A 12,076-nucleotide genomic window follows, 5' to 3' on the forward strand; every position below is an offset into this window, starting at 1 on the left:
TGTGGAAAAATTCCTTAGCATCCTGGTAACGGAAAGTTGGTTCAGCCCACCATCATCTGAGAGGTCCAACTCTATAATGTGGCTTTACATGACATTACACATGTACATCTATTTTATTCCTCCACAAATGTTTAATCATTACAGCATCAATGAAAAACAAACAAACAGTTCAAACAGCTTGTATTATTCAGGAAATTGCAAATATTTGCTCTTTTTTTAGGCTTACGTGAAAACAAGTTTTCAAGCTGTCATTTTACAACAATCTATACGATGACTTTTACTCTTAGCCTGGAGTATCAAATTTTAGAAGGAATATTTTTTGACACTTCAAATGAAGTTGCAACATAAACATGCATGACTTTCATTACCAATGATTCATGCTGGTGGTTGCAGTTGTGTCCTATCAAAAAAAAATTGAAATTTTAGTTTGTGTGTGTGTAGGTTCATCAAAAAAACTGAATAAATTATATGGGCATTGCTTGGACAAGTGCACATCATGGCAAATCTAACTTAATTGAAAAAAAAAGTTGATTTTCATGTTCTGAGACATGCAGTCACAGCATGCAAGCAACAAAACTAAGATTGAAGGGAAATCATTTAAAAAAGAGAAGAATTTAAAAACAAAAAATCAGGAGTCTTTTTGGAGTATAATTTTGATTGACTTGAACAACTCTCTATCTCTCTCTCTCTCTCTTTAACCTCTGAGGGGACTGACATATGGTTCAAACAATGGCTTCATACACCTGCATACTGTAGTTCAAAAACAAATCTATTGTATGCACATAAAAAAACATATCATACATTTACAAAGAAAAAAAGAAGAGATCAATGACAACAGGCTTGATTTGCAGAACAGACAGATGACACATAAAACCATGAAATCAAGACACGTGGACATGTAACATGTTGTCTGGAACTCTCATGTCGCATGTCAAAGGAACGACCGTCAAGCAAGCAAACTTGGCATCACATTTGGATAAATGGAGGTTTTCAGCGAGACGAGGAAGGGGGGAACAGAAAGGATGTGGTGGGGGTACCTCCCGTCACTCTCCTACCTTCAAATTTCTAATTTGGGTATAATCCTGGTAAGGGACGGCATTTTTCAGGGGCAAATAGGACAAGAAAATTAGATTCATTTATGATGATCGGTAGACAGAAGAAGAGAATTTCTTCCAGAAGGCTAAAAAAGGGAAGAAATGTAGCAATGAATTTTGCTTGTCAGCTCTAATATTTGTCAGGAAAAGGCAAATACTGGCTGAGAAAATGATACTCATAGTAAAACCTTTCTGGCGTATCGACATCTCAGATGCTGTCATTCTACTGCTTTGTTGTTTCTTGTGTCTTTTTGTATTTGCTTGTAAATCATCATCTAGACTCTAGTAAACACAGTTTGTTTGTTTCATGTCATACATTTCATTCTCCTTTGGGCAAAATTTGTTGGACATGATTTTACATCAGCTGTCCAATTTGAGATTATTTCTTAACACTGAATATCAATTTTTTTTATTTCTATAACATGATAGACATTCAACCTCACATGAATTAAGATCCTTTTTAAAGATCATTTATACTTCTTGAAATAAAAGCTCTTGGGCACAGGAAGTCCAATAAATGTTCAAATCCAATATCAAATTTGCATAAACTGGATGCAACATTAGCCTACTTTTTTTCAAACTATGTGGTTAACAGTCTAGAAACAAAATATGGCATCTGTTACTAGTTAATGAAATGATCAAAGAGAACCCAAACTCTATAATTTCACGAGGATTAAAAAAAAATGAAGACAAGAAAATGATATTTCACCTGCAGGTTGACAGGATCCTTGTAGCTCTCGTCGGAGGCAGTCTGCAGCTTCTCCAAAATCCATGTCTCCAGTTCGTCGGCATCTCGCTTGAAGAACTGGAACTGCCGTGCCTCCTCGAGCTTCTGCCTGCGCTGCCGGGCTAGGTCCTTGAAGGTCTGGTACCGGTTCAGGACCTGTTCTCTTCGCTCCTGGATGTCATCGGCTGTCTCCAGAATCTTGATCTCCCCCCGCTCCGTCATCTTGCCGCTTTACTTTGGACTTCTCTGCAAGATCAAAAAGAAACATACCATTTATGTACAATGCAGTGATGAATATCATCAACCTCCTACCACTCTTGAGTACGTGTACATCATCCACAATCACAGGCTTCACAAGTGTCTCGCATCACTGCAACATGATGATGCGGATAACACTCTGAGGATGTTCAGTCATAGTTTATATCATTCTCCTACACTGTAGTTGTCAAAAACTGAAATATATTTTCAGATGCTCTAAGCTGGCTCTGTATTAGAAGTAATGGTATATTTAGTAATTATTCCAACTTAGCAATGACTATGATTGACAAACTTGAGCCAATCTTCTTGTAATTCTGATTGGCATGGATGTATAACTGTAAGAAATTATACTCACAACTGCTAGCAAATCCCAATTATGACTGAAGTGTTGGCAAAATTGACAGTATGGTTGTAATCTTCGCAGAGATGGAATAATCCAATATCGCCTGTCTGACACAGATGCAGCACACCTTGCCCTGATATGCCACTACACACACACACATCTGAGCGGCCAACCTAGGGACGCTTAGCCCATGAGTGAATGCCGCGCTCAGCGCCTGATTAAATATGCTTGGGTGTGACTCAACACTCCATGAATGCAGGGGAGTAAGATCTAGTCTTGGCTTTGCAGACCCTACTTAAAAATTCTGACAAGAAGATTGTCATTGGCAATGGGAGAGTTAAAAATCATCTTCTGCATCCAAGACAAGAAACAATGGAGTATCACACAAACTGGGATATTAATTGTGCACACTCCCACTCTGTATTGATTTTTTTTCCTATAAAAGAACTCACACACACAAAATCCTTGAAATCAAGGACAGACAAAACATGGAATTGTTATAGGGCCTTATTATTGTATAGCAGCACAGTAAACTATCTGCATGTATGACTGCATTCATGTTTGATAAATATTCAATATTTTTCTGACACTGGTTGGCTGCATCATTTCTTAGTATTTGAAAGTATCATTGCAATACCCAAAACAAAACAGACAATTGATCTAAAAAAAAAAGACAGAGATAATTATAAATACAGTCGGTAGTTGAACACTGACAGTCTTCTTAGTACACCCACAAGCCTGTTCCTTCTAATATGACACTGATCTTACTCATAACCTAGTAGGATGACTTATCAAATATATTTTTTTAATTTTTATTTCAAACCTACAGCTTTGCTTATATATTAACTGGTTGAAAATTGTACATAATATTGCCTTTTAAATTGTTTATCATAGGACCTATAAGAATTTCTGCTCAACTGCCCCACCCATGCCAGTATAGACAAGTATATATTGGCATGAGATATCTGTTCAGAGAACAGATTGTGTTAGAGCATTGATGTGAGCATACAATGTACACGTGCACAGCACACACTCATGTCGTAAAGGACAAGCAGCTGCATTTTGCAACTAGTCTACATTTGATACTATTATGTTTATTTTTTTTTGTCACAAAAAAATGATACTAGTTTCTACGAATATAGTCATAACTTGGTTTGAATATTCTTCATTTACAGCAACCCATAGGTTTTCATCATATAAGGAGTAAATGGAACTCATATTGCCATGTGATAATTCAAAAGTGAAATGCACATGGAACCAAACATCTGTCCTATCATCTCACTACGGAGTTACTTATTAACTTTTATCTTTATTCTATCTTGACCTCATCGAAGAGTCATAGACAGTAAACATAATGTATGCCTTTGTAGAATACATAAACTATGAACAAGGTTACAAGTCCGCATATAGATCCAGAAAATCACCAGAGAATGCATTGTACATGTACTTCTACGCCTAACTTTTTCACTAACATGATGAAATAAGAGTACAAAAGAAAAATAAAATTACTCGTGAGCAAAATTGTTTGGTGACTAGTGCACTGATGTAGGATGCCTAGCAATGTATGAATCAGTTTGATAAAAACATCAATATGATGACTTTCAATATGAAGGATATTATAATGTCTAGTAAGTTTTTGAAGTGCAGATAGCAATTGGCAAAACAGTTGCTAATACACAGAAATTAAACAGAACAGTTTCATACATATTTTTTGGAACATAATTTCAACACTTATTAAATTGTTTTCCAAAGGAAATGCTGAGAAAATTTGAATTAAAGGACAAGTTCACCTTCATAGACATGTGGGTTGAGTGAATGCAGCAATATTAGTAGAACACAACAGTGAGAGCTTGAGCAAAATCGGACAATCCGTTAAAAAGTTATCAATTTTTGAAGTTTCTGCTCAGTCAAGGCTGGATGAAAAGACTACTATAGCTTGTGATATCACATGAGTACAACGATATAAAGAAAGAATAAAGAAAATTCAACATATTTCCATTTTTCTCCCATAACAAAAGAACACTCGACTTCTCTCTTTCAGAAGGCAGGGGGAATAATATTACCCTTAACATATGTCAGTAGCAAGTCGAAGAACTGTGCACTTTATTCAAAAAGTAAAGTTTTGTGAAATTCTCTTTTTATATTCCTTATATAGTTGTACGCATGTGACATCATATACTGTAGTAATCTTTTCTTCCAGCAGTGACTGCGCAAATTCTTAAAATATTCGTAACTTTTGAACGGATTGTCCAATTTTCCTCAAACTTTCACTGATGTGCTCTACTAATATTGCTGCATTCTCTCAATCCTTATGTATATGAAGGTGGACTTTTCCTTTAAGAAACTCGTATGGGTCCTACTGAGACAACAAAAAAGTGTTTTTACCTAGCATGTCATGGTGTGGCTACAAATGTAAATGTGTTTAGTAATAAGTACTTGACAGCCCTGCCAGTTACAAGGTATGGTTGGATGTCTGACTAAGACAAAGCTACAAATATACATTGTATGTGCCTCTGAATGAATAACTCTTTCTCATGAAAGGTCCAACAGGACTGTCAAAGAAGGATTCAAAGATTGAAAACGTTTTCAATCTTTTGCAAAGTTATATCAACAAAGATATATAAAAGAACCTGAAAATCAGTAGATGCACATGTACCTCATCAAGATGTACAACATGGAGTATGATTTAACTTACCAACAAGTCTGGAAGATAGTATGAATGTACAGTATTTCACAATTATGATACTGTAGCTATCCAACGCACAGAGCACCAGTGACCACCATACACTACAGTTTAATACTATTTTGGCTACGGCAGATGTCAAGATACCCCACATCCCTTCTCTATCTCTCTCTCTGTCTCTGTTGTAAGTTGCCCTCATCCATCATCGACATCGTCATCGATGAGGCCAGAAGTAATTGGAAATGGAATTTACAGGCTGATATTGGAAAACTATTCTGGGCTCCACTCCTTGGGCTGAAGCCTCCTTGCATGAAGAAAGCCAAGTTTATTGAAATTCACAAACCCTTCTCAGCTTCACCTACTCAAGGTAACAAAATAGGCATTGCGTTCCATAGTCTTGATGAGTTCCTGATATATCACTTTGAGGCTACTGTAGATATCCAATAAGTATGTTAGGAGATTTTGCATGATTCTAGTGTTATGAAATCTGAAAAAAATCTTGTCATGCATTTCTGAAGTTCATCTTTATTTCATCTACACTGTATATCCCATGATCACTGACATTTGTACATTGTAGGGCTATACACACAGAAAGAGAAAAATAGAAAAAAATATGAGCACATCCTAGTTGTTCAAAAACTTAAACTTAATAGGTCAGACCTAATTTTGGAGTCATTCTTGGCATCTCCACTTCATATTTACAAAATCCTTTTTATGGGATTTAAGGTTGGCCTGCAGATAAGCAATGAACTACACGGTATATTTAGAACAAGTCTGGAATGTCCTGTAATTAATGGCATAGCATTGCCTCTAGTGTGTAGGCAATAACTGTGGTGAGGTTACAGTGGCTTGATATTTATGACAGCATTATATCTAAAAGAAACCTGCATTCTAACTCATTTGAATCTGACATTTTTCTTGAATTTATTTCGGGGAAAAATGGTCATTTAAGGGTTCCTAATGCATTTTAAAAAAATTTCATTTACTACTACAATTCCATTCAATTCAAAGTTTCATTTTCAAACAACAAAAGGGTAAAAAAAATAAAAAGCATACAATAAGCAAAACATACTGTTTTATCAATTTGTAAGAGATACAAATGCAGTGTGGATCATAGAGTATATATAGCAAATTGTATACTTTAGGGTCTATATAATTTGTTGAAAGTATACTTTATATTATTTCCTGAAACCACGTTCATTTAATTCTTTCCCATATCTTTTTTTTTTTTTTTTTGGGGGGGGGGGGGGTTTAAATGAAAATAATTTGATGCTTCTAGAAAAAAATTCGCCAAATTTTTAAATAAAGCATTGATTTTTCTTTCTGAGAGCTCAGTGTATACTGGCGCTAAGAATGGCTGACAGTGCAGTGACAAACTTGCAATCGTGAAACAAATTACATTCTGCCTAACAACGGCAGGTAAATAATGTAATGGAAAGCGGACGATGAAAATGTAGTTAATCATGCAGGGGAACCAACCTGTTTATACCCTTGTTGTACAGGCATGCGAAATTGACATTTCATTTAGCCGCTACCATGCTCACGGGAGTTAGGTAGCGATAGCGTAAGGCAATAACAGTTTCCCCACTGCAATGGAAAGTAATGAACCAATGCTCAATCTCATCAACATCAGGGGAGCAGGGATCTGTAGGACGAAGTGGAATCCCTTTAGCCTCAAACACTCATTACAGGAGTAATTCTGACTTTGTTACTGTTCTGGGGCATTTCTGGGGTTTATAGACTTACAAGAAATGGTTTCCATTTGAAATCCTTGCAGGTTCTCCTTTCATCTTGTAGTCACACTCTTCACTCTCTTAAATATAATGTCAATCTTCCTATATTTCTGTATTTTTCCTCATTCAACATGCAGAGAGATGCTAACTATTTTTTTGTGATGCATGCACTGTATACAAAATGGTTTTACAATTATTATTATAATTACATTACAATTATTACTGAAGCAAAAGTCAATTGAATAATCACTCTTCATTTAGTGACAGTAACATACGGATCCATTGTTCAGATGCTTCTGGTAAACATGTCTGTGCAACATTACAATAGACAACTTCCTGTCTCCGATAAGGTTGACTCATGCTAGAAGTAAATGTTTGATAATCCACCTGTCCTCCAAAGTGATGCAGACATTAATAACACACAAGACAATCTACATAACAGTACAAACTGCCTTGGTTTTGAATACATTTGCAATATTAGTGTAAGGGACTGGATAAAGAGTCTAAGTACAGTGGTGTTGACATTATTTTTTTTTTCATATACACTATAGTTCAAGTTCTGCAAGGAGCACTTTCATACTGGATCCCTAGTATTTTCTGTTGTACATTTTAACAACTTAATTGCAATTTTACATACACTTTGGATACTCATCATTTCAAATACCGGTAGTGCAAAATAAAGAAGAGACATGGTATTAATAATAAACTATAATCACAGCTGCCAGTATGGCTTATTCAACATCCTTTTCTACACAATGTTTGTACATTCTTTTTGTTTTATCATGACTATAAATCCTTTCAACTCTGCAAAAAGCTATAAAAAGATTTGGGTTCAGCATACAGTATTATAATCATAATACTAATATGAATCATAGAGCATTTACATTGCGCTACATAGTTTGTATCTGATGTACGGGTTACTAAATCAGAGGCAAAGACAAACTGGCAGAGAACAAGTCAAAGGAACACAGCTGTCATATCACTATGTAAACAATACATTGTAGCCTAGCAACATCCCAGTTGTCCTCTAGACCTATCCAGAGGAAGTGACCTATTCAGAGGATTTCAATTCAAATGATGCCAAAGGATCTCAGAACTCTATGAGGAAGGGACAATTAGATGGCATTTTTAAAACTCAATAAACAAAATCCTCAGAAACTGCCTTCAAAAAGAAGGAACACACATTTACACAATACACACAATGTACTTCCTGCAGTTCTTTTTCTTAAGGGGGGGGGGGGAGGGTTGTTGTTTTTGTTTCATTCAATAAGAATCACTTGACTTCTTTTGTCTACATGTACGGTATGTATCTTTCCCTAGTACATATACACAGTGCTGAGGTTTGTTTTCCTTTCTTTATTGATAACCATACAGCTGTTCATATTTATAAGAACAAGAATCATGAAATCCTACACGTTAGCGAGTACTGTTGGGTTTGTCTTCTCAAATGACTCATGGTAGACAATATCAAGTCAACAAATTATCGCATCCATATCACATTTTGTGACACTGAATGAAGAACAAACATAACTCCATCTACAGGAGTAGGAAAATTTTGCTGATGCAGCCTCTGTAAAATTAAAAATAGTATTTGCATTCTTCTTTGATACCACAAAAATTAATAATGCAAAATATGATCATAGGAAACAGCCACAGAATCAGAATCTTTACAGATTTTTAAGACACTATTCAACCTCTATAGTCACACCTACTCATTCTTGACGTTGTGTTGGTACAGATTGAAAGGCTAGCATAACAATGTACAGCTGTACACCTTTGGCTCACCACTTTTAAAGGGATAGTACAGTATTGGCGGAGATGAGAATTGGGCTTTAAACTTTTTTTTCGAGATACCAGGAAAACACTTTTATAATAGTACAGAGCATACCATTTTAAGAGGAATTCAAAGTTTATTTGATGAAAATTGGGTTTGGAATGACTGAAACATCCAAAAACAAAGTAAAACAAAGTGATCATAATAAAAGATGGGTCCCACACTTTATTAGAATTGCTCTGTTTTGGATATCTCAGCCATTTCAAAACCAATTTTCGACAAATAAACGTTGAATTCCTCATGGAATTACATGCTCTTTCACATTTCATATGAGGTTTCTCATTATTTCACCAAAAATGTTAGAAACCTGAAATTAGGTCTCAACCAAAACTATACAATCCCTTTAAATTCTTTTATCCCTTTTACAAAGGGCAATAAAACACTTCAGTTCATGTACATATTGTACCCCTTGGTCTTTGCTCTTTGGTAATACAAATCTCTGAAAATTCTGCAATTGTGTATTTGTTCACACTTGCCCTACATGACCTATCTTGCAGTTAATCATAATCATACCACGATTTCCTGTGATGAAGTGGAATCTTGGCTACAGGTTTAACCAATGCCTATTCTGCAGAATGAGAGAATAAAATATAAAGTGAATTTCTTCAAGAGAAAGGGAGAGAATGAAAGAAAGGGCAAGGTAGGAAATAACTTTGTAAAAGTTTCAGATTGAAGGTCTAGGTTGCTATACAAATGTATGACATTGAGATACACTTTAATTGAGGTTTTTATTTACAGTGTACAATACCTCCAGTCATTCTCAATTTTTCAAGGTGCAATGTATCAAGAAATTAATGCAAATGAATGCATGGATTACCAGAAAACATCATGTCTTCAGCTCTAATAGCTACAGATGTAGCAAAGACTTAGACCAGCATGTTACATTTATACAACACAAATCAATCTAGTTTTCAATGCAGCTTTTACAAAAGGGGAATGAAACCCAAGCAAACATAAATGCAGTACTAGCAGAATAAATTGTAAAGTTAATATAATATGTTGAATTTTATTTACATTTTCTGTATATTGTTTTCCATGCGTGACATCACAAAGTGTTGCAGTCTTCTCATCAAGTGAAGGGTGCACTAAAGCTGTAAAACTTCATACCATAACTTTTACCTCATACTTCGCTGACAATGCCGTCTTCTAATATTGTTGCATTCCCTCAATTCATATTATCCTAAATTATGCTTACACCACTACAGGCACACAAAGCAAGAAAGTAGACTCAGCAGTGGGTTACATCCTAATCTGAAGCATCCTGTAGGCCTATTGACAGTAGATTCTAGGAGGGATGTGGACACAAACTAAGGAAGGTAATTCACATTGCAGTCCTCAAAATATTTCTTATCTTAAGAGTCATCTGCATGAGCTCAGTAAAGTTCATGGTCTTCTCAAAGGGAGTACAAAAATAGCGTCTCCTTTAACCGTCTCATACTATATTTCACCAAATGCTAGGCACATATCACCAAAGGGATCGAATACTCATATTACTTTCTTAAAGGACAAGTCCACCTTCATATACATAAGTATTTAGAGAATGCAGCAATATTAGTAGAACACATCAGTAAAAGTTTGAGGAAAATTGGACAATCCGTTCAAAAGTTATGAATATTTTAAGGATCTGTGCAGTCACTGCTAGAAGAAAAGACTACTGCAGTGTATGATGTCACATGCGTACAACTATATAAGGAAAATAAAAAGAGAATTTCACAAAACTTTACTTTTTAAATAAAGCGCACATTTCTTCGACTTGCTACTGACGTATGTTACGGGTAATATTATTCCTCCTGCCTTCTGAAAGAGAGAAGTCAAGTGCTCTTTTGTTATGCGAGAAAAATGGAAATATGTTGAATTTTCTTTATTCTTTCTTTATATCGTTGTACTCATGTGACATCACAAGCTATAGTAGTCTTTTCATCCAGCCGTGACTGAGTAGAAACTTCAAAAATTCATAACTTTTTAACGGATTGTCCGATTTTGCTCAAACTCTCACTGATGTGTTTTACTAATATTGCTGCATTCACTCAACCCACATGTCTATGAAGGTGAACTTGTCCTTTAAATCTCTTGCCTCTCTCCAATACTGATTACATTCTTCCTCAACATATGATCAAGGAAACAGATGAGTGGAGTATGAAGTGTACATAGGTCTCATAAGCTCCTTGGTCTCATCTGGACAAAACACTCTTTCTGGCATGAATTCTAACTTCCATATCCACTTTTCCTTTCTAATCATTTCAGCCGCAATTAGTATCACATTTGGCTGAATCATTCAACAGGACACTACACTGTAGGAGTATAGAATATGCTATTTGGCTTTTACAAGATGTAAAGCCAAGTTGCATAGCCTTTAAAAATTATATAAAAGACTATAAAAAAAAACAAGAAAAATGTGCATCCACTAGTCTACAGCGTTCAAAGGGAGGAATACTAATATTTCAGGCAATAATTCTTTTGTTAATGTAATAAATGTGAGCATTTTAAGCTAAGAGTTTCTTATGTACATACGCAGAAGTTGTATTCATCTACAGTACATAAAGTGCTAGGATATTAAACGGCTTAGAGGGAGACACATCAAGCCAATGCTGCTTACTAGTAAATAAAACCAACAGTGAAGTGTAAAATGGCGGCAACACTGTTGTCATCTTAGATACCAATCCGAGAAGCAGACACGGAGAAACCGTTTCTATCATTAACTTCAATAATGCCTCCGGCGACACTTCGTGGCCGAGGCATAAAAATGCAACAGCACATAAGAACAATACATAATATCATCAACAGACTGCATTCATAAATATCCATCTATGAAAAGCTCATATTTCCAGCCTGAATGAAAACACTCCATCCTCAAATATTCACTGTCATAACACACAAAGGGCATATCATCTCTTCATTTGGAAGTGAAACATAAAGTATAATACAAATATGAAACATGTTTCAACAAAACCTACCTGCCGAATGTGAGATGAAATGTCTATGGTTACACGAGGTACAGAAAAGATGAGGAGAATAGGACAGGGGCCCAGATGTAGCTTATATTCAGGGCAGAATCGAGCCACCACACACCACTACTGTGTAGAATGCCACTCCCTTCGCCAGGCAGATTCAGAAGAAGAGACAGGTTATTACGGTTGGAGCTGTCTGTAATATTTTATCAGCCTGGCATTCTGCATAATATCACCAACCTCCAATAAGTGTTCGCCCTGGCTCCCAGAATGTATGCATAGCCAATGGGGCTCCCGCTGTGTGTGTGTGTTATCTGTGTGTGTTTCTAGCACCGTACGCTTACAAGTACCACGCAGTGCACACATTTATGGTATCATTGCCTTGCATTGAAGTGTGTATGTGTGTGTGTGTTCCAGGAGAGACTTGAAAATGCCCTCTCTCTCCCTCCTAATAAA

The 12,076-nt window shown here is 35.9% G+C and overlaps 1 protein-coding gene across 1 annotated transcript in view; it reads right to left on the reverse strand.

Annotated features, from left to right (window-relative positions):
* LOC139744712 (spectrin alpha chain, non-erythrocytic 1-like) overlaps positions 1-11,785 on the reverse strand; it is a 67,485-nt gene extending 55,700 nt beyond the window's left edge. Inside the window, exons 1-3 of the mRNA XM_071655135.1 lie at positions 11,627-11,785; positions 1,804-2,067; positions 1,056-1,082 (exon numbers count right to left, since the gene is read on the reverse strand). Of these exons, the coding sequence (XP_071511236.1) occupies positions 1,056-1,082; positions 1,804-2,043 (267 nt within the window). The 5' untranslated portion in view covers positions 2,044-2,067; positions 11,627-11,785. The remainder of the gene's footprint in view (positions 1-1,055; positions 1,083-1,803; positions 2,068-11,626) is intronic.
* Positions 11,786-12,076: the final 291 nt, after the last annotated feature.

This window comes from Diadema antillarum, unplaced genomic scaffold (assembly GCF_040938485.1).
Source record: "Diadema antillarum isolate AM-2024a unplaced genomic scaffold, OU_Dant_1.0 seq00001204_RagTag, whole genome shotgun sequence".
Lineage (NCBI taxonomy): Eukaryota > Metazoa > Echinodermata > Echinoidea > Diadematoida > Diadematidae > Diadema > Diadema antillarum.